General features: G+C 39.7%; 1 protein-coding gene across 2 annotated transcripts in view; it reads left to right on the top strand.

Moving 5' to 3' along the window:
* The window catches only part of SKAP1 (src kinase associated phosphoprotein 1), a 286,843-nt gene that overhangs the window by 224,016 nt on the left and 39,992 nt on the right, over window positions 1-22,835 (top strand). For both annotated transcript variants that reach the window (XM_007176386.2, XM_057536326.1), the window contains exons 5-8: window positions 14,791-14,868; window positions 15,724-15,807; window positions 18,785-18,909; window positions 21,966-22,029. In XM_007176386.2, coding sequence (XP_007176448.1) covers window positions 14,791-14,868; window positions 15,724-15,807; window positions 18,785-18,909; window positions 21,966-22,029 — 351 coding nt within the window. The remainder of the gene's footprint in view (window positions 1-14,790; window positions 14,869-15,723; window positions 15,808-18,784; window positions 18,910-21,965; window positions 22,030-22,835) is intronic.

The raw sequence follows: 22,835 nt of genomic DNA, 5'->3' as shown, positions 1-22,835 counted from the left end.
CAGGTGTCTTGTTTTATGGCCTTGTACTTTTCCAATCCTATAAATTAAAATCATGTCTGTGCTCTGTGTGCCTTTGCACTGATCTGAAGTTGTCTTTCTAGGAATTGTATGCTCTCTGGCACAACACCTACCACACAGTAGGTTACAAATAAATTTTTCCTGATTTGATTTTATCTGCAGGTACTTTATCCAATTCTGGTCATGCCTAGTAATACAAAACTATTCTGTAAATTGCAGCCCAAGTTTATACTCTGGGCTTCTGACCCCCAGATTTCATAATTGGATTGCATACCCTTTGTTACTTGTGAAATAAAACAGATTTCCAATGGAAAAAGGCCTCCTGCTTTTGTGGGTACCCTTGCAATGTAGGAAGAGCTTAAGCAGAATTAAACCTATGGTACAAAGTACAATATTAGAATTGCAAATTGCACAGAGACTACAGATTATTAAAATATTCTTAAAATGGTACCTAATTCAAATGTGGCTTTGTGTAAGTGTTTTTTAACAAAATTGTTTGTCTTTATTCTACACCAATTTCTTCTTTCTTTTCTGGATTCCTTTGCCATAAACGCTTCATACCAAGCTTAGGAGTTTTGTATATTTAGCCACTCAGAATGGACATCATTATGTAAATATGGAGACGTGTGGCTTTGTGTAAAATAGTTGTAAAACTATTTTTTCCATTTTCTAATTATTTTTTATTTTCATCAAAATAATATAGACATATAGTTTTTTAAAATCAAATAGTACTACAAACAGTTATCCCTTCCCAGTCCCTGAGTACTGCTCTCCAGAGGCAACCCCCTTAAATTCTTTCATAAATTCTTCTGTGAACTTCCACATTTCTAAATAATAATATTATATAGCTATTTTTTGGATTTTTCAATTTCAGCTATTAACTATTGATTTCATATTATGGCAGAGGAGGATTTAACACTCTTATCCCAATCCTCATTTCTCCTCCCTTCATCTTCCCGCCATGATTATATCATAATTTTTAGTTAGTTTAGTTTTAGGGTTTACGTGATTTTAACTATGTAAATTTTATTTACTGCCAACCCTTATAAACTTCTATAATTAAGTTTTATTTCTTATTTTTTCCAGAGTGGGAAAATGCCTTGGCTTTTTTCATTTTATTAGTTTTCTAAGTCACCATCCCTAATTCTTCCCAAACTCTGTAGCAGAATTGTAATATTCCTATTTTCCAAGTGGTCACACACATCAGATGATCCATCAGGTCCATTTTGTTCTTGGAGCCGCTCTCCTGGACACCTCTGTCCTCCTCCCCACTTTGGACTGGCTGCCCTGGGACTTCCCTTTGTCTTTTTCCTTTATCAGAGCCCCACCCGGATCCAGCATCACCTTCTTTCTTGGTGGACTCCCTCACTTTTCTGGAGCACATCGTCTGGTGGCATCCTGAGAAAGGCTGCCCAGGAAGTAAATTTCTTGAGAATGTGCATGTCTGAAAACCTCTTTATTCTACCTTTACACTTGATTGATAATTTGGGTGTAGAAACGCTAATGGAAATTATTTTCCTTAGAATTTGAAAAATTTTGCTTCATTTTAGCTTCTAGTGTTGCTGTGGAGAAGTTCAATGCCAGTCTGATTCTTGATTCTTTGTGTATGGCCAATTTGTCCCCCAACTCAGAAGCTTGTACGAGCTTCTTATTATCCATTGTGCTCTGATAGTTCACAGTGATTACCAAGGTGTGGGCCTCTTTTCCTTCATGTGCTGGATGTATGGAGGTCCCTTTCAATTAGAAGATTTATATCCCTCATTGTGAGAAATTTTATTGTTTCTTTGATCATTTCCTTCCCTTTATTTTCTGTGTTCTAATATTTTTATCTCTTCTGTTTTCTTGATCTTTTTGCCCTATTTCTTTAAGATATCCTCAATTACATCTTCCAACCCATCTATTGATTTTGTTTTTAATTTTGGCTACCTTATGTTTAATTTCTGACTGTCCTTTCTTGTTCCCTGATTGTTTCTTTTTAAGCAACGTATTTCATGAATTCAGTGTCTTCTCATCCCTCTGGGAATATTAATGATCCCTTGTTTGTTTGTTTTGGTTTTTCATTTTCTTTTCTGCTCCCTAAATTGTTTTCTCTGAGTTCCTTTTTATCTGTTGTATGTTTTAGTCTTCGTCTTCCATGTTGGAAGCTTTTCCACAAATGTCTGGTGATCTTTAGACCTTGCTTATATTTAAAAGTGAGGCACTAAAATGCAGGTTGAAACTTCTGTGTGCCAAGGCAGAGCATATCCACTGATGGGCTTCACTCTAGAAAGCCTAAACTTGAGAGTGATGGGAAGACCCAACCATTTTGCTTGGTGTCTCCCAAATGTCAGTATCTGCAGGTCTTTTCTCTGAGGCCATTCATTTTTTTCCAGAGAAGGATCCATGAATCTGCTGGTGGTAGCATTATACATGAGTACCAGGGTTTTTGGAACTGAGCAGTAAAAGGAGGCTAGGGGCCTCAGTGTTCAGGACATAGACTATTACTTAATTCACGTGCTTTCAGGATAGCTTCCCACTCTCGACTGAACTGTGTTTTCCAAAATTTGGGACCTGTCTTGTTTAGTTTCCCCACAGAAATTAAACCCTCAGGCCAGAGTTAGAGAAGGATTATTTCCTGACTATGGGAGTAAAAGAGTGATATGATGTTGAATTGGAGTCAGAAAACTCTATTTCTCTTCTCAACTCTACGACAAATTAGTCAGGTTACCTTGGGTGATGTCACATAATGGTATCGTTGAATGAGTCACATAGTGGCATCATAGCTGGCTGGGATTTAATTTCCCTGTGTGCAAAATGAGTGGCAGAGTCATTTGCTCTATCACCTCTGGAGAGACCTGTAACTTCTTCATCTAAGAGTTCTTCATTAGGGTACCTTATGGAGATGCTAAAGTAGTGATGAAATAATATTTAGAAGAATTCCTTTGACAGATATTACTACCTCCTTAAACTATGCTACTTCTTAGCAGTTGGTCTTACTTATGGAAATCTTAGCTTTGGTAATGCAGGCTACGCAGCTCAGACTCTGCATCAGAGCCTCTCTAGCCCTTTCTTTCATATGTTCTACACAGTTTGGCCCATGAGAGGCCCAGCAATTCCACTCAGTGGGTGGGGCTAAACATCCCTATGAACCTCAAACAGGAGGATCACCCAGGTACCTGCCTCTTCTCTGGTAATGCCAAAAATCAGATCCCATTTCAGAGCTGAACATCCTGGACAATTCCCAGGCTCCATCCAGCAGTACTGGTACTGTAGCCATGCTTAGCAGAGAGGGTTCCTAAAAACCATTTGGGCTGAGAAATCTAGAATTAAAACACTCTTTGCCTTGACTTTAGGTTGTAATTATGACTATAACATTATTCATTATGTAAAATGTTTGTTATAGAACGGTGTAGCCAAAAATGTACTGGATTTGGAGCTTTTAAAAAAAAAACTGAGTTTTTGTCCTTATTCTCCTTCCTTCCAGCTATGTGAGAAAGTCTTTTATCCTCTCTGAGCCTCAGTTTCAACTCCTGAAGTCTAGACTATGGAGGCCTTTCTGTCTGTATCAGGATCAAAGAGGTTCCATAAAGGAAAACAGTTTACAAACACTAAAGTGCTATTCAAATGTAAAGTATTACTATTATCATGGTTACTATTGTGAACGTTTGGTCAGGGAAGCCTGAATTTCATGCTGCCTCTCCTGTCTGCTTTGTAACACCCAGGTGATTCCATGATTAGAGTTGGCTTCCCAAAAACACACTTTAGTTCCCTTTTTTTTTTCCTCTAAAACAAATGATTCCAGAACCAGTCTACCTTAGCCATCCAATATGTGCAGCCTCTTTTGTTCATGAACAACCTGAAGGTAATAAACTGGTATGCCCCTGTGACAGAGAAAGATGTTGGAAGGAAATGGGTTTCCATCTCAGGTTTCTTAGGTGCTATACCGAACAATAACAAGGGAAACATTATTCAGCTAAACGCACCTGACGTTCACTGGCATCCAATACGCCACCTTCCTCGCCAGGCATTATTACTTATATACCTGCCTCTGAGAAAGGCTGCTCAGAAGAGCTACTCTGCTTTTATCAGACATACATTTTAGGGACTTTTAAATAAACGTATAGAGCAATACCGAACTGCATGTCTTCTAAACTTTGCTATTTCATCCGCCTGTACCAAGCACCATGAAGCAAAATGGATGTGCCTTCAGCTTTCTCAGTCCTGGAAAATGAACCAGCCCACTTACCAATAAATGGTGGTTGGTTCCAACACACGTGACTGGTCTAGTGAAGAAGAAAAGAAAGTTGAGCTTAATGAAGTACAGTGTCTGTGTCCCTGCACATGGACAGGAAAGGACGAGTGTTTTATAACTGTTTATTGGAGTTAATGGTAATAAATTCCTCACTTGTGATGCATTAACTTTAATGTTTTCATTACTGGGTGATGTAGGTTTTCCCTTTTCACATTGTAAATCATGTTGTCCCAGTAGCAGAGCAGGTCGAGTGCCTGCCATAATGTTCATAATACTCAGTGGGGAAAGGAACGTTCTCTTTTTCTCTCCAGCACAGTCTGACAAAAGATGCTCTGCCTCATCCCAACTTGCTGCTTCCCAAATAAGCAATAAAGACAGACAGACAGACGCATCTGACAACAGCCTAGTTTAGATCCTAGGGAAAGACAGGTCTCCACGGTAACTTTCCAAAGGTATTTGGTGCTGAAGGTTTTTTCCTTTATTTTTTTTTTCCGTTTGCTGAGTGTGAGCCCTTAGTTAATGAGCTGTGCAAATAGATATTGAGATTTAGTGTTTTTATTTTGCAATTACAAACTTGGTGATTTGGTTAGAAACTTTTGGGTCTGGAAACATCACCCTCATTTTCCCCTCCCTAATTTTTTCCTTGCAAAATTTGACTTACTTCAAACTTGCTTGAGTTTTGTCAGATGAAACAGAAGAACCAAAAGATTTTAAATCTCAAACGTGTAACTTAAAAGAAAAGGAGGTGATTTTTGCCCTAAATGTTCCTTATCGTAGCCATCATTTTTCTGTCTCTGATCCCATACTGCTGCAGAGACACCCAGGGAGCTGGCTGAGAGCAAGGTCCAGCTTGGGAGTGGCCCTTTGTCCAGCAGATGATACATACCAGGTCAAAGCCACATTGCTGAGGTCACTGCATTCCCATCAAGTTCTTTCCGATGGGGTGTGAGAGTTCTCATTAGATCATCCACCCTGAAATACCCCCAGAGAATCACGATAATTAGTTTCTAAGTCTTCTTTTTTATTTTCTGCTTTGTTTGCTTTAAAGGTTTTCTCGATGCAGTGCTCTGATGATATCTGAATGTTTTTCACTAGAGAGACATAGAGAAGGCAAGATTATCATCATTTGATTCCTCCCTGAAATTTTTTGGTTTGGAGAGTAACTAAAATAAAGACTCCGGGATTCTGGTACACTAATCCTCATGCAGCTTTCACCATCAACAGTATTAAGTGCTCAGACACACATAGGATGTTTGCTTACAGGATGCAAACAAACGTACCTATGACGTTCAAAGAGAAAAATACCATTTTTCAGGGAAATACAAGAGCAAGACAAGGGGCCAAGTTCTCAGCCACTCAAGGCCTGTAGCTCAGAAATTGCCATCAACAGCCATTTTCTGAAGTATACTCAGTTATCCATTTGTTAAGTTGTTGAGTTTGGCTCGGTCTTTGTCCATTTATGGTTTCCTCTGGACCCCATCCTTTGATGCTTTCCTGAAGATAGATAAGTTCTGAGGTGAAGAGAACCGGTATCTCGATGAGGCTGTGAAATTGGCTGGGAGATATAGTTCTCTCCAGCTGAAGTCCATGGCATTTTTTCCCAAATTTTTTTTTTTTTTTCCCAAAATCCTGTTTGTCCATCCTCCTGTCATTCTCAGCACTGTGGTTCCTCCTGACTTCTGTACCCACTACTTCCTCCTGGCTTTCTGACTACTTCCTTTCTTTCCCTTTTTTACTTTCTTATTTCACAGTACCAACTCTAAGATTAAAATAGTGAGTATACAGCAGAACAAAAATTACTGTTTGTGGCTTTGGTGAAAATGATTTATCTAACAAATATTCACTCCCATATTGCCTTCTTAGACCCCAAGTCCCATAAGGCTGGAAGTGGTTTCAGTTCAGTTTAACAAACATTTATCAGGCACCTACTGTGTGTACGAGACCCCTGGGGATACAGAGAGAAACAGGTATATAACTAATGAATTGAACTGCCCTCTGTGAAAGGGACTAGATTTCCCACCGGCAGGTTTTCTTTAGGCTTCAAGAAGTTAAATAATTAGCACCAAACTCCTTGGAGTTTACTGATGTATTTTAGGGAAGGATCCTTCTTAATCCCACATCAATTCAACAATTAAAGTACAGCCCTGCCTTGTGATGGGTTTCAGCTGTTCCAGCTCTGCCTCAATCTAATTCTTACTCTCCTTACCTAGACAGTCGGGGTGCAAATACTGGCCCATCTCCTTGGATGCACAGCTCTATTGGATTCTTCTTTGTTCCCCCATTTCAATCCAGGCACTATGATGTTTTGTTCATTCAATTTTTTTCATAGTGTTCTCTCTCTCTTCCTATGAATGTGAGATCTATTCTAACCCTCCTTCCCTTGCTAGGACATCCTCCCTATTGCCTTCTACCCAGATCCACAGCTACATTCCTTTTCTTGGGAATAGTCCCTTTTCTATTTCCTCATGCAAGGCTTCTAACAGCTTTACATAGTAACTAAGGTCTTATGTAAACCAAAGCAAAGAGGCAGGAATGGAGAGAGAGTATTGGGGGAAAGGTTTAGGGTCCCTGGGAGCCAAGACTGTACCCTATAGAAAATGGTATTAGAGCACAGAAGAGGAAGGATATAATTTTCTATGTGGGGAAACAGACAAAAAGATTCAGAAGGTTTGTGACATTTGAATTCAGTCTTTTTTTTTTTTTTAAGATTATTTTATTTATTTATTTATTTATTTTTGGCTGTGTTGAGTCTTCGTTTCGTGCGAGGGCTTTCTCTGGTTGCGGCAAGCGGGGGCCACTCTTCATCGCGGTGCGCGGGCCTTTCACTATCGCGGCCTCTCTTGTTGCGGAGCACAGGCTCCAGACGCGCAGGCTCAGTAGTTGTGGCTCACAGGCCTAGTTGCTCCGCGGCATGTGGGATCTTCCCAGACCAGGGCTCGAACCCGTGTCGCCTGCATTGGCAGGCAGATACTCAACCACTGCGCCACCAGGGAAGCCCTTAAATTCAGTCTTAAAGGAGCACTCCCACCTCAGAAAATGGGGATAGAGATTAGAATTTCCAACTAGGAAAAACAGCATGAGCAAAGGCCTGGCAATGTAAAGTACACGGCATATTCCAGAAGGCAAAGTCTGTTACCTGTTGTTGCTGGAGTATTGGGACGTATAAGGGGTTGGGAGAAAATGAAACTGGAAGGTAGGGTGAGACCAAGTTTTAAAGTTTTTATGTGATGGAGAGCTTGAGTTTCATCCTATAGGTTAGGGAGAACCATTAAAGGCTGTAGCAGGAATGTGACATGGCCAGATATACATTTCAGAAAGATGATTTCTGGCCATAGTATGGTGGACAGGTAGAAGTTAAACCAGTTAAAAAGTGACTCCAAACCCAGGTGGGGCTTTTTTCTTTTTCTTTCCTTTTCTTCATATTCTTATCACAATCCAGTAGAGTAGTAAATAAATAGATTTGAAAATGATATTTTGTCATTCATTTTTAAAGATATGCTCTCAAGTGACACATGTATAAAAGTGTCCTGTCTCAGGATGAGAGGAAAATACAGTGATCCTTCAAGGTTTGTAAAAGAGACAGTTTGGTGTTTGAAATCCTCTCCTCCTCCTTCTTAGAATCTCAAAGCCATTTGTAGCACCACTGTCTGGATTTGTGTCATGATTCTCACTTTGTCCTGCTGCCACTTACTGTGGTTTGGCTGCTAAAAAAGACTTCAGGTCGTTTGGATCTTTGTAGTTCTGTATTAAGGATGGATTCTTAGGATAAAAATAAAGCTGAAGGTGCTAAGTTATAGATATGTGTCATTAATAACATCAGAAGACACAAGAGGCTTCCTGGGTTTAAACCATTTTTGTGCAGATTACATGAATTCTCAACCTTTTTCCCACCATAACACATGACCACCAACATTTATATGCCCAACCCACTTCTGTGGAACACCCACAATTTTGAAGAAACACAATTTTTTTCAAGGAAATAAAGCTCTAGGAATTCTTGATTGCCATGATTATAATACTACATCAGATGTGTTTAATCACCATAGACTGTGGCCTAAGTAAGATACACTATAAGTTATTTTTAATTGACTTTTCCCCTTAAGAAAGCATATTGAATGCAAATGGATGGTGTTATTATAGAAAAACTTTGAATCCATTCTTATTCTTAAAGTGAATTATTCAAAATCTCTGCCATTTCTATCAACACCTTCAACTGATCAAAAGACGCCCTGGTATCCTGATACCAGGATTGAGGATCAATAAATTATTATATTGAATTAGTCTTTCTTTAAGATGAACTATTTACCTACCAGATGCTGTTGTTTATTCCCATTTATTTAGATGCTAGAATTAGTGTGTTGCAGTTATCATAGGTAGAGTTGGAAGTGCTTTTTTCTAAAACTTTCACTTCTTATAAGTAAAATCCGACTAAAAACAGAGACGTGGAAGAGGAGCATCCCGGAAGACCACAGTCCTCTGTGGTAATTAGTGTGGCGCCTCTTTGTGGAAACAAGAAGGTTCTTCATATGCCATGAATATCAGTGGTTTCTAGAAACCAATTTGGATATCTGACTTAAAAATCTTCTTTCTTTTTAAACCAACGCCTCTTACTTAGAGAGTAAATGAATCATGTCCAAGATTCCTGCATGAGCCCTACACTAAAACAGGCTTCCCTTTTCTAGAGATCACTCTTGTGAAGAGGCCTTACAAACCTTGGTGATCCAGCAGCATTTTTTGAGAGCTCCAGGTTTCTTCCTCTTGTATATTCTTTACCTTGTGTATCCTTTTATTACATTCTCTTACTTTCTTTCATTTTTGTTCTGCATATCTGTTGATCTCTTGAATTTCACAGAGACCTGCCCTAGAAAGCAATTCTGTAGGTTAGTCGGCCAGTACCTTACAAAGTAAACAAGAAATACAGGATCTTAAAATAATTTTTGACATCAAGTATTAGAATAACCACACATCACGTCTGTTTCTTCTTCCATGTTTAAATGGAGTCTCTCGTGGGCGAGTGAGGTGGGAAGACTGTATCTTTCCTCAGGTACTTCCGAGGGTGTCTCCTCAGCTGAAGCTCAGGGTGGTGGAAAGTGCATGGGCTTTTCCAGCTGAGCAACCTTCAGCAAGTCCCATAATTTCAGTAAGCCTTTTTTCTAGTCTGTAAAGCGGAGATGATGTTAATACATACCTCACAGGGACGCTGTGGAGCTCAAATGAGACGTGAAAATGCTTGATAAAATGCAGATTAAAACTTGTTAGGCTTTTTAAACCATTTTTTATTAAAACATATTAGTTTTAATCATTTTGTACATCAGTTATCTGCTTTTTTTCTTAGTACTTCTGCCCTAGAATCTATCATGAATTTTCTGTACCCTCAGTATAACAAGTTTCTTCCACAGATTTTTACACAGTTTGGTCTGTTACCTGGATATACAGATTTTTTTTTAAAGACCTTAAAAAATTGGAGGGGAAACAAGAGTCCATGAAGATCTCCTGAATATTGTCTCCTGCACTGGTTTGCTAACCACAAACGTGTGATTTCTACCATTTTCTGACGTCCTTCTGCCTAGCTCCAACTGCACTTGTTTTGTTTCTTAGCTTCTTATGTCACAGCTCGTTGAAGAACCTGGTTAAGTACTTTGTGTTCAATCCCTTCCTTTCATCTGCTATCCAATTTATTTCTCCATGAAATTAAAGCTGTTTGTTTGAGTGGCTTCTGTGTCTTTGAAACTTTTAGATCCTAAGTCTATTATTATTAATGGCTTAGAATTTTTCACCTTACATGTGTTGGCCTACATTCCTTAATAAGTGAAGCACAAAGACAGAAAAGTGTGAGGAATAAGTGTAAACTCAAGTAGATATTGAATGGAATCACAGCAGTTTAAGACTTATATAAGCCTGTCCCAAGGGACTAATGAAGGAAGAGTCATTGAAACCATTTTCCCGGTTATCATCATGTGTAGAAGATGAGCACTTCTTGCCAGACACCTCAGTCATTTATTGACTGGTTCCTAAAAATTGAGAAAAAAGGCAAAAAGTAACCCAGAAATGCAAGAAGCTGAGGAAAAACAGCAACGAACTTATTAAAGAAGGACTCAGAAACCAAATACAAAGGAGAGGATTTAACAAACAGATGGGGGATCAGCAACCACTGGACAGGAGAATACTACACCACCCACCCTTCCTGCAATACCCCCTTTCATTTTGTCCATTTGAGGCATTGTGAAGCGTATGTTTGTCATTGTGTAAATGCACACACACACACCAGTGATCTGTGAGTGAACTGAAATCACAAATGGAACTTGACCATTCCCAGCCTTCAAATATTAGATTTTCTCCAACCTCATCCACCCAACACTCCAGGTCCTATATCACAGGTAGTTTAGTGAAAGAAACTGGTAAACTTAACCCTGCCTGAAATTCACCCCTGGTAACTATCAGTCTCTGGGCTGGAGTTGGTTTGGTCTCCTTTTTCAAACAGTTGAAAAGAACTTGAATTAGAAGGAAAGGGGAGGAGAGGAGAAGTCCACCATTTAGGGAGGGGAAAGCGTTGAACAAAAGATGTTTTTTTTTTAATCATTGATTTTCATTTCACGTTGATTGAGCAAGAGACCAAACCAGCTACTTAGAATGAAAGTTTGTGGGCACTGGTTTTTTCTGCAGGAGCTGCAACCTTTTTGCAGTAGAAATTGTGTGGCCTCTTATGCTATTAGCGTTGTGCTGTGGTGTTACCGACTGACTTCTCCAATTCTCTTTTCTCAGTGGGCTAGAATGCAGCTGATTAAATAGGCCGTGACTCACGTAAGCTCCCATGTCTTTTTTACTGACTGCTTTATGGAAATGTATCACACTCCAAAGGGTCCCCATTGTTGTTGATGTGGGTGGCTGACTGAGGAGTCACGTTTAGTGCTGAGAGATGGACCCCTACTCTGTTGTGTTTTACTGCAGAGCTGGTATGGGTGGGATACAGGGTTTAAAGGAATCTGGATGAGGAGAAAAAGATGTCTGAGAATTTCTTTTATCTTCATCTGCCGTGAAAGTTGGGTGGCCATCACTTCTGGATAACACTCTTCTCGATCTTATGTTTATGGCCCCACATCCTTCAGCTAAGTGAATCTTTCCTTTATATGGGCTATTCTGAGAGATTTAGTTAAGTGCAGTGGTAGAGAGAGATTATGACACTAATGTAATTCTGTTTTGTGCTGATATAATGTGATACACCCTTAGGTTTATCCAAAGGGCCATTTATTCCCAATAAATCATTTCTTTTTTTTTTTTTTCATTAAGGTGGTGATATCTTTTTTCAGGTAATGGACAAAAAGCCTCGATTTTTTAAAAAATTGTATACTTAAATATAAATGTTTTTGCCTTAAAATAGCTACTCATGCAATTGTTTGTAGCTTCTTCCTATTTTTATTATCATCCTGCAAAACATTTACATACCTTCTATTACATGTTAAGTAGCTCTGCAGATCGGTTCACTTGCCAGTAGGTGTGAATTCAGGCATACAAGACTCCTCCTGCCTCATCACACAGGACTGTGGCTTACGTGTGCCTCCCCAGGACCACCAGTTCTTAATCAGTGGGACCCTAAGCTGACACTGAAAGAGGAGAGAGCTTGATTGCCACAGTGGCTTCCCATCTTGGATTGGGATAGATCTGGATCCCATCTGGGTTTATCTGATAGATCATGGAGGTAATGAGATTGCACTCAGAGTCAACTTAACATTGAGAACAATTCTGTTATTGTACTCACCACAGAGTGCCTTAGACATAGAAGACAATCAACAGAATAAAAATTGATTTGATCTAATTTTTTTTCCATAGCTATTCCAAACTTCACCTATAATCCCATTTTTTCCACTGCCCATAAGGGAATCCAGGCAAGAGAGTTCATCAATACAGATTCCCTCTAATAAAAAAGCAACATAACACACCTTACAAAAACACAGCATAGGGGCTTCCCTGGTGGCGCAGTGGTTGAGAATCCACCTGCCAATGCAGGGGACACGGGTTCGAGCCCTGGTCTGGGAGGATCCCACATGCCGCGGAGCAACTAAGCCCGTGAGCCACAGCTACTGAGCCTGCGCGTCTGGAGCCTGTGCTCCCCAACGGGAGAGGCCGCGACAGTGAGAGGCCCGCGCACCGCGATGAAGAATGGCCCCCGCTCGCCGCAACTGAAGAAAGCCCTCGCACAGAAACGAAGACCCAATGCAGCCAAAAATAAATAAATTAATTAATTTTTTAAAAATACAGCATACAAGATACTGTATTTCCAGCTCTCTTACTCTTCAGAATCTTGCTGGTGAATGACCAAGAGAGGAAATTCAGTAACTCAGTGCTCAATTTTAGCAAAGCAAGTGTGACTTTTGGGGTGAGAAGGTGGTGATGGTGCTGTCTCTAGTCTCCTAAAATTAGTGACTTGGAATTCAAACATTTCTGCTGCATTATGTCTTTGTTTTCTTGGTGGTGGCATTCTTGGGTTTCAGTTGGTGGGGAGAGAAAAGCCTCATGCTGATAATGTACTGAAAGTAAATGAAATTAAATAAGCGAAGCAGTGCTCATCACTACTTCCTTCCCCCCTGGGTAATTCAATTCAAGCTCTCTCTCTGATGGCAACTCACAGGGACTGTCTCTGTCACCCCGCTGGGGCCTGGAGTCTTAACATCTAAATAAAAGTTTCACTCGAGCATTTTTTATGCTCCTGCCAGCAGGATCAGTGAGCTGGTGTGGGCACATTAATGTAATATTCATACTCACAGCCTCTCCCCGCACACAAGGCAATGTCTTCCCATTTTCATAATTATAGATGTTCCATAAAATGGCGTTTAGATTTGCATTAAAAAAGGAGGTTTGAATTCTAATAGAACGTTTAACATGTCTTTTAAGATTCAGACTCTCGGCATCTTTAACAAGAAGCTGTGTCTCTAAGTTTAACAAGACCTTAAAAAAGGGGGAAAATGGTGGGAAGAAAAGATGGAAACTCCAGGCTTAGGGGATCCTGTTTTTCTTATCCCCTGTGTCTTTCATTTAATTTTTAGGCCTCTAGGAGCAATTTTTTGACAGCGCTGCAGAGAGGATGGGCTCTCCTTCAAAGGGCCTTCTCAGCCATACAGGGTCCTCACCCTCAGTACGATCTGCTTCTCTGTTTTCTTAGAGAGCATTTTCAAAGAGAATTAGAATTTTCAGAGGGGTGGGAGAAATGAAAGAATCCTAGACAAATGAACTTTCCTTTGCTGCTCTTCATCTCATGCGTGCACCCTGAGACCCATCTGGGAGGATTTATAGCAGCCACAGAGTTTGCTAACTGTAAAACACACAAATGAAAACAGTCCATGAACAAGGAAGTTGACAATAAGGACAAATAGGATATAGAATCAGGCACTTAAACACCTGAAAAAGAAACTCTTCTGATCTATATATTTAAAACTAAGCTTGAAACAGAAGCAAAGGTAATTTTAGTTGCATTTTAAGTCATCTTAAAATGTTATTTTTAAACAAAAAGTATTCAAAGCATTGAACAAAGTGCCAACGCACAGCTACCACTGAATATTAGTTATTGTAGATGTTAAGAAAACTATTGTGTGATTGAAAAAAATGATTCCACCCAAGAGTCTCAAGATATTGTATAGGTGACCCAGTTGATTCATATGCGTTGTGCCTTAATTTGGTTTATATTTTGTTTGCTTTCTAAATTTGTTAAGGCAAACCAAAAGAGATTTGGTTTTGGGGACCAAAAAGAATAAAATTAGGATTATGCTAACCCACTCCCTTCATTTCTCCTAATTAAGAAATATAGAGTTATATTTTTTAATTGTTTTTGTTGTTGTTCCTGTTTCATTTTATTTATTTTTTTTTTTTCATTTTATTTTTTTTGAGGAGTAAATTCCTACCGCATTGTCTCTGTCCTTTGCCCCTCCCTTCTGTAAAACAAGTATAAGCCCCAGTGGTGGAAGATAGATTAGGATCTTGACTGCTCAATAAATTTGTACCTAACAAGGCTAATTGAAAGCCAAGAATGTTAGCAGCATACAATTAAAGGCTGATGTCAGATCCAGGTCTTCTCTGTGTAAAGGCTTCTACCATCCCTAGACTCTTACCATTACTTTGACAAAACCAGAATTTGGCAGCTATTGCCAAGTTCAGCTATGCATAGCCTTTCTTTGTGTGAACTTAATAAAAATTATGTTCACTAAGGTGGCTTTCTGTTTGTTAGAAAAAGGTGAGTGTGTGTTTAGTTAAGCAAATTCTTAATTTTCTGGAGTCCTTTTCTTGCCAATCAGTACATAATTAGGCTACCTCCCCTTGCACAAACTAATGTTATGTTTAGATAATTTTAAGCAATTTTAGCATTAGATAAAATTAAGAAGAAAAAGAAAATTTACTTCCCCCCCCAATCATCTAGAAATTGTTTTATTTTGTGCCATATATAAGCAATAGCCCATCGGCACCCCTTCATTAATGTAGATTATCTCAAGTAGCCCCAATAAATGAAAATTCTGTCAGATTTCAACAAAATATTTTGCTCTTGTTCCTTTTAGGAATGGAAGACATCACAAGAGGAGCTCAAGAGCTTGATAATATCATCAAGCAAGGATACTTAGAGAAGAAAAGCAAAGGTACTGACTAGACCCTCCGATCTCAGAACATTCCAAGAGGGGAAGGGAAATGAGGAAAAAGAGGGCTAGCATAAGGGGTACCTTCTCTATGCCCAGTACTATACTAGGCAGGGGTAAGGCAAAAGGAAGGGAAGAAAAGAAAAGAAGTCTGGTGTTTGTGTGTAGGCTGAAGAGAGATGGCCCCAAATCTTCACTTCATCAGGATAGGGATTGGTTTTGCCTTGCTCACCTGGTACACAACAGGTGCTTAATAAATACTTGTTGAATGAATAAATGAATGACTACATTTTTGTTCTCATCTCTCAGTGTGCTCTCATAAAGAGTGAAACTATGTTGCTATGAGTGTAATTTTTGTATCATATGTGAAGCAGCCCACTTTCAAGTTTTAGACAAGCCCCAGTCTTCAGCTTTCACTCTTTAATTAGAATAGGTTCTAGTAGGGTTGGAATACCAGGTTTAACACTCAGGCAAATTGGCTTAGCACAAAGAAAGCCTTGCTCATGCCCATGGCCTGGAGTGTCATTTTGGCTTGCTGAAAGGCAACACATAGAGATCTCATGGAGAATTTTTTAACTACAGGATGAGATTAGAACCTGAAAGATATAAAGGAAAAGTAGAGAAACAGCTGGGATCAGAGCAGGCAAAACCTGTTTAGAACTTGGACCTTTAACTGAGTGAGTCCTCTGCACTCTGTGTCAACATGGGATAACCTGTGGGAGTGAAAGGGAGGGTTTTACAGTCCATTAACCTCGGAAATAAAACAATAACACACTGGACTGTGTGTTGTTGGATTTTACGCACTCTTCAGTGATTGTAGTTACCTGAATTTATGTCCCTTACTGCTGTTCTGTTTAGATCATAGTTTCTTTGGATCAGAGTGGCAGAAGCGATGGTGTGTTGTCAGCAGAGGCCTCTTCTACTACTATGCTAATGAGAAAAGTAAGTGTTCTTCATTTGCACAGCAGCACCTCACTCCTGGATGCAAGCACTTCGTAAATTCTCAAGCACTTAGATCTCAACTTAGCAGTCCTTAACTAACACCTATAAAGGGATATGCTTGGGAAAGAAATAAGCCTGGGTAAATAATACCTTGCTCATCACCAAAAACTCAGCTGCCAATTTAGAAATTATAGCCCCTTTAAACACTAGGATAGTGTGGCCAGCATATAAAAAGGTTACCTTTTATTATGACTAATAACACATTATCAAGGTTGAATACCTTGGCATTTAAAAAACAGAACCTCTGGGACTTCCCTGGTGGCACAGTGATTAAGAATCCACCTGCCAATGCAGGGGAGACGGGTTCGAGCCCTGGTCCGGGAGGATCCCACATGCCACGGAGCAACAAAGCCCATGCGCCACAGCTACTGAAGCCCGTGTGCCTAGAGCCCATGCTCCGCAACAAGAGAAGCCACTGCAATGAGAAACCCGCGCACCGCAACGAAGAGTAGCCCCTGCTCGCCACAACTAGAGAAAGCCCACATGCAGTAACGAAGACCCACCGCAGCCAAAAATAAAATATAAATAAATAAATTTTTAAAAAAAGAACCTCAAACACTTTATAGGCATTAATAATATAGTTAAAATATTGAAAAAAAATAATTCTGAGAAGGATTTTAGCAGCTTACCAATGGCCCAGAAATAGAACCTTTGAGTCCAAACTCTCTAAGAGCAGGCTCCAAACTTTATCCTACTGGGTTCTGGGACGTAATCCAGTGGACACGCCTAGAGCCATGGAGTGCTGAGACCCAAATGGTTGCTGTCCGCTAGAGACACCCTTCAGCCAGATGGCAGCAGCTGCGAAGTGTTGACTCAAGCCAGAGGCAGCTTCTTAATGAGCCACCACTGACTCAGTCAAGCACAGCACTCATGAGCCATCCCTGAAAGACCCCCCATCCATGCTTAACACAGTTGCTTAGTTCGTGAGAAGGAATAGAGGATATAAGCACAAACTGGAGGCAGCCACAAATAAATACAAGCTAAAAGTTGTTATCATAGGTGAATGCAAACTTTCAAATAGGGGATACCCTCCTGCAGGGTTAGACTGCCCCAGGAGTAATTCTACAAAACAAGAGGGAGATAAAATAAAGTAGCAATTCTTGTGGGGGCTTTCTTTGTGTTCTACCACCTTCTTACTGAGGCGTGATCCAAAGTAAATCCTTTATTGTCCTTCCAATAATTTTCTGTTTCTCCTCTCTTCCTTCTTTCCCGGACTTATTCCTCTCCCAAAGCCTGCATATCCAGTCAAGGGAATAATCAGATACCTACACATTTGCCTTTGGACTTCCTGTACTTTTGGGACTAAGGTAGCAGGAAGAATAGCTTTGCTAAGTGACATGGAATCCTTAAGATTTGCTCTTGGACTTCAAGGCAGTTACCTCACTCTGCCTGCAACAGGTATCACTGACCTTCATCTTGGGTTTACCATCACAATTCATCAGAACCTTTCCCATATAGGGGTAAAGTGTGAAGCCCTACTTGGAAATGATAGCAGCATAGCTCAAAACCTGAGTAACAAGCCCCCTGTATCCTTCCAACCCCCAGCCCACTCTCAAATCCAGCAACTATAATTTCTCCCCTGAATTCTAGGCATACAAGCCAACCAGGTTTTATTTTCTTATTTTAAACCTTCAAACTAATATAACATATATGTCCTTGTAAAAATGTTCATCATTTCCCTTGCATTTAAATACTTGGTTGGCATCTCTGGATATAAAACTAGGTATCACGTTCATTCATTCAGAATCCTTCCTACTCAAGGTGAGGAGGGAGAGGAAGAGCGAGAGGCTTGGAGACTTTTATTGACCATTTTGCCGTCAGAGTGAAATAAAATCTGGTGACCAAAGAAACAACAAAACATTTTAGTGGCCAGTTAGAACAAGGAGAGATACTTTAACAAAAAAGATTCTGGTGTCAAAAAGCACTGTTGCATGGCTCCCTTCTCGCCAGTTACTTCTTATTGTGCCCAAGACATTTTCTTAGTAAGTATAGAGTGTTTGTGTATTTCTTTTAGCTCAACCAGGTGAGGACAGATTCTTTTTCTTTTCTTTTAATATTTTCTTCCCACTGCCATCCCTCTTTTCATCATCATCAAAAAGCAACTCATTCCACATGACACAGGACAGAAAGCATCACCCAGACACGGAGGTTCCATTCTTCTACATGTTCTGCCTGAACCACACCATGAGGACAGAGAATCTTTGGGAACCAACCTCTCTTTTTCTGTTTCTAATATTTTATTTTTTAAAAAAGAGAGTGACAGGCAGAGTAGTCTCTCCTTTCACTCACTTAGGGTCCTTTTCCTTTTATCTCCTTCCTCATCATCTAATGATACTCAGCAGTACTCTGCTACTTCCCAATTTGGCCTCTTGCAAGAGGGATAAAATACTGAGTTTTAATTATTCTCCCTCTAGCATAAATTCCCACCTGACCAGCAGGAGAGGGAGAGCACTCTAGCCCAAATGCTACATAGGCCATAGGAGGAGAGCCTGGGAACTTATAATGCCCCCTTGCGCTGCTGTCCCTCCCCTCAAATGTGCTCTGCTGGCCCCGATTATAATGTTTCAGTTCTGTAATAGCCTTCAAGAGCCTCACGTTTTCGGCCACACTCTCCCTGCTTTAATAATTCCTTCTTTCTGTTATTATAGATCTCTTAACATTCTAATAAATTCTCTGTCTCTGTTGTACTCTTTTGGCTAAGTAACCTTTCACGTTGCATTTCCCTAGCTTGGCAGTGATATCTGCCTTGCTGTCGCGGTAGCCCCTTCTTAAGCTTCCGTAATAACCTCTCCTTGACTATTGTGGTTCCTCAGGGATGTAACAGCTGTTTCTGTGCTTCTATTTTACATCCAGAGAAGATGCCCTCCCTTGGCAGTTGCATCTCTCTGGAGATACAGGGAGCTTTCCTGTCTTGCAGGCAAGCAGCCCAAAGGGACCTTTCTCATTAAGGGCTACAGTGTACGGATGGCCCCCTACCTGCGAAAAGATGCCAAGAAGGAATCCTGCTTTGAGCTGACCTCCCAGGATAGGCGCAGCTATGAGGTAGGATGAGCCGAGGCGATGGAGATCCTCATTAGTGTTGCAGTTTTGTTCCATTTTGCGTGTGAGTGGTGGTTGCTGTGCTGGGTTCCATCTTTTCTTTGTTACCTCTCGTTTCTTACCAAGACCTTCTCTCTTGACACGTCCTCACCTTTGCTATGTCGTGCCCACCCTCCTGTTGCCACTTTTATCCTAGATACTGCCTTTGCTTGGCTTCCGTCTCTTCATCCCTCCCCTTCTCATCTCACTCTGTAGGTGAGAATCTTGTCTATTGCAGCACACAATCTAATTCTTTATTCAGAGTCTCTAATTTCATGGCTTTAATTCCCACTCTTTTTATTTTTCAACTGCTTATCTTCACTTCCTTCCTTGAAATCCAGAAAAAGAGAAATCTGACTATAGAGTGAAAAATAATTCATTTCCCCATATTCATCTTGCTATCCAATATAATCTTCCTGTGTGTAGATGCATTGCATATCTCTGGAAGGATTTCTAAGATACTGGTAGCAATGATTACTGAGTAGTAATAGTGACAACTGAGGAACTAGAGGACCTGAGTGGGGGTGAGAAAGATATGCTTCACGGTGTTCATTTTTACATATTTTGATATAATATAAAAGGGAATATAATAGGTAATGCATTATAAAATTAATTAAGGCAACAAAAAATGTCTGACAATGGGAATATAGTGATTTTCACCAAAAATATACTTTTACATGTGTGTATGTAGATACACATATTGTTTCCTCCTTGTTGGTTATTTTTATCACAGTTTTACTAAAACAATTTAGAAAAACTTTAGCTAACTCAAGAAAAAGAGAAAAGCCATGCTAAGGTTAATATTGAGTAATGCTTTGACTCTTCAAGTTTTTCTCAGCACTCATTCTTTTATGTTTCTACAGTATCATAACCCTTATTTTGATAAGATGACCTAGGTCTTAATCATGTAATTTCAAAAAAATTTTTAAGTTAAACTAAACTTTTCTATAGAGTCTTTTGTAGATGTATCTAAGTTATTTTTAGTATTAAGTTCTTATTTGATTCACCCAGATCCAGATAAAAATTTATATGATAAGTCTAAAGCAATTTCCCTAGGCATTTTTTACAGAAATGTGTTTTTAAGAAATCAAGAATGACAATATCTATTAATAAGTTTTAAACAGGAATCTAGGTTTCTTTTTTTTAAACATCTTTATTGGAGTATAATTGCTTTACAATGTTATGTTACTTTCTGCTGTATAACAAAGTGAATCAGCTATATGTATACATATATCCCCATATCCCTTCCCTCTTGCGTCTCCCTCCCACCCTCCCTCTAGGTGGTCACAAAGCACTGAGCTGCTCTCCCTGCGCTATGTAGCTTCTTCCCACTAGCTATCTATTTTACATTTGGTAGTGTATATATGTCAATGCCACTCTCTCACTTCATCCCAGCTTACTCTTCCCCCTCCCTGTGTCCTCAAGTCCATTCTCTACGTCTGCATCTTTATTCCTGTCCTGCCCCTAGGTTCTTCAGAACCTTTTTTTTTTTTTTAGATTCCATATATATGTGTTAGCATACGGTATTTGTTTTTCTTTTTCTGACTTACTTCACTCTGTATGACAGACTCCTCTAGGTCCATCCACCTCACTACAAATAACTCAATTTCATTTCTTTTTACGGCTAATATTCCATTTTATATATGTGCCACATCTTCTTTATCCATTCATCTGTTGATGGACACCTAGGTTGCTTCCATGTCCTGGCTGTTGTAAATAGTGCTGCAGTGAACATTGTGGTACATGACTCTTTTTGAATTATCGTTTTCTCAGGGTATATGCCCAGTAGTGGATTGCTGGGTCACATGGTAGTTCTAGTTTTAGTTTTTTAAGGAATTTCCATACTGTTCTCCACAGTGGCTATATCAGTTTACAAGGAATCTAGGTTTCTTATATAGTACATGTCTTTATCTTACCCTAATGGCCAGATAATAAAAATGTTTTTCAGGAACAGTCATTTCAAGTTGATTCATTCAAAATAAAAAATTACTAAAGCTTGATGCTTGACTGGCCTGTTTTGTGAATCAGAATGTAGAGTTTGTTTACTTCTTCTTTTCTTTGGCCCATTGATTCCAAGTCATTACCATGGTCTGTGCATTCTTCCTCTATAATATCCTTTGGATCTTTCCCCTCTGATTTACTCCTACAGCCATCACAATAGTTAAGTTCCTATCACTTCACCCAGAGGACTAGTTAAGTAGCCTTCTAGTTGGTCTTCTGTCTCTAATTTTCTCCCTATTTCAGTCTCTCCTACTCACAACTATTGAAAGAATCTCCCACTCCTTTTGCTAGAATTTACAGTGGCTTCCTATTGCCTGCATTTTAAGTCTGAATTCCTAATACTCAGAGCCCTTTCATCAACTCTTCTCTGATCCTCCAGCTTCATCTGTTACTGTTCTCCAGTCAAGCTGATCTGCCTACCTTCCCTATACATCATGGTCTCATTTCTAAACTTTGGCAGCTGGTTCTCCCTACCTGAAACGTCCAGTTCCCTTCACCAACTTCCACCAACTCTTTTTAAAAATCCAACCAAAACAGTATTACTTCAACACGCCTCCCTGGCTTACCATAGGCAACGATAAGTGCTCCCTGTCTTCTCTCAACATCCAGCTGTTATCAAATGCACTTAGTTTGTCGTGTTCCCATGTCAAGGGTGTATGCTGTCTCCAAAACTGATGCATTGATCTGAAGTCAGGAATTTGGGTTTGCCTTTTTTTCCCTGTAAACTGTTCTCAATAAATGCCTGATGAATGAATGGGCAATCAAATGAATGAATGCACATGAACATGAATCTGGATTCAAATCCAGCTGTCAACGTTGGGTATGCAAAATTGCTGAAGGAAAAATATCACTTTGAGTGGGATTTTGATCTTTTTGCTAAATATTAAGCAGGCAGTGTATCCTGAGCTTTCAACTTGACTCTGCAAGTCAACTCACAAGGTTCCTCCCCTTGAACCTCCCTAAAGGATTCACAGAAATTTTAGTGAAAGTGATAAATTAATTCACTAATTTTTCTCTAGTTTACAGCTTCTAATCCAGCTGAGGCCAGAGACTGGGTGGATCAAATAAGTTTCTTGTTAAAGGGTAAGTATTATTATTACAGAAGTAGTAGTTGAGTGCATTTGCAGTTGAAGTTATATTGCATAAATATAATCCACAGGCTTCAATATATTTTTATCTGCCCATTCTCCCTATCATATCCCTCATATGATAACAACAAATAGTAACATGGGTGAATCAGAAGGAAAAGAAACCATCAACCTGGAAATGACTGCTGATATCATTCTAACTCATCCACCTAACTACAGGCAAATCTGTAATATTTGTAATCACCAGAAAAGAGATGCTGAAAATCAGCTCAGCTCAATTCAGTGCCTCCTAACCCCTTACATTCTGGAAAGGAAATTCATGATACCAAAGTCATCTAGATGTGGTTTAGGGTCCAAAATCTTCAGTTTTAGTCAGGTAGAAATCTATATACTCATCTAGGTGGCCTTCAAGGACATTGGACATTAAAAACAAATTGCTATTTCCCAAGCCACAATCAAATGGTCCTTACTTTGGATGGGAAGAGTCCTGCCTGAAGATGTTAAATGACTTCTCTTAGAGTACCCTCTGCTGGCCAGCCTGTAGGCACAGCAGTGACAGTGGCCCAGGAAGCCTTGTCTGGGAGTGGCCTGGCAGGTAGAAGTAGCCAACCTTGAGCCTGTCACCTGGCATCAGATAACCCTCATGATGGTATACATACATCATGGCAGGACCCTGCCTCTGCAGAAAGGCAGAAACACCAACTTTGTACATGGCCCCAAGACCTAGGGAGAAGTATGTCAACCTAAAAACACCAAGCCTTTTTATCTCCGTTTTTTATTCTGCTATAAGATTTTATTTTG

The sequence above is a fragment of the Balaenoptera acutorostrata genome, chromosome 20, assembly GCF_949987535.1.
Source record: "Balaenoptera acutorostrata chromosome 20, mBalAcu1.1, whole genome shotgun sequence".
Classification (NCBI taxonomy): domain Eukaryota; kingdom Metazoa; phylum Chordata; class Mammalia; order Artiodactyla; family Balaenopteridae; genus Balaenoptera; species Balaenoptera acutorostrata.
The sequence above is the reverse complement of the archived record's forward strand: the minus strand, read 5'-3'. Positions and strand labels throughout refer to the sequence as shown.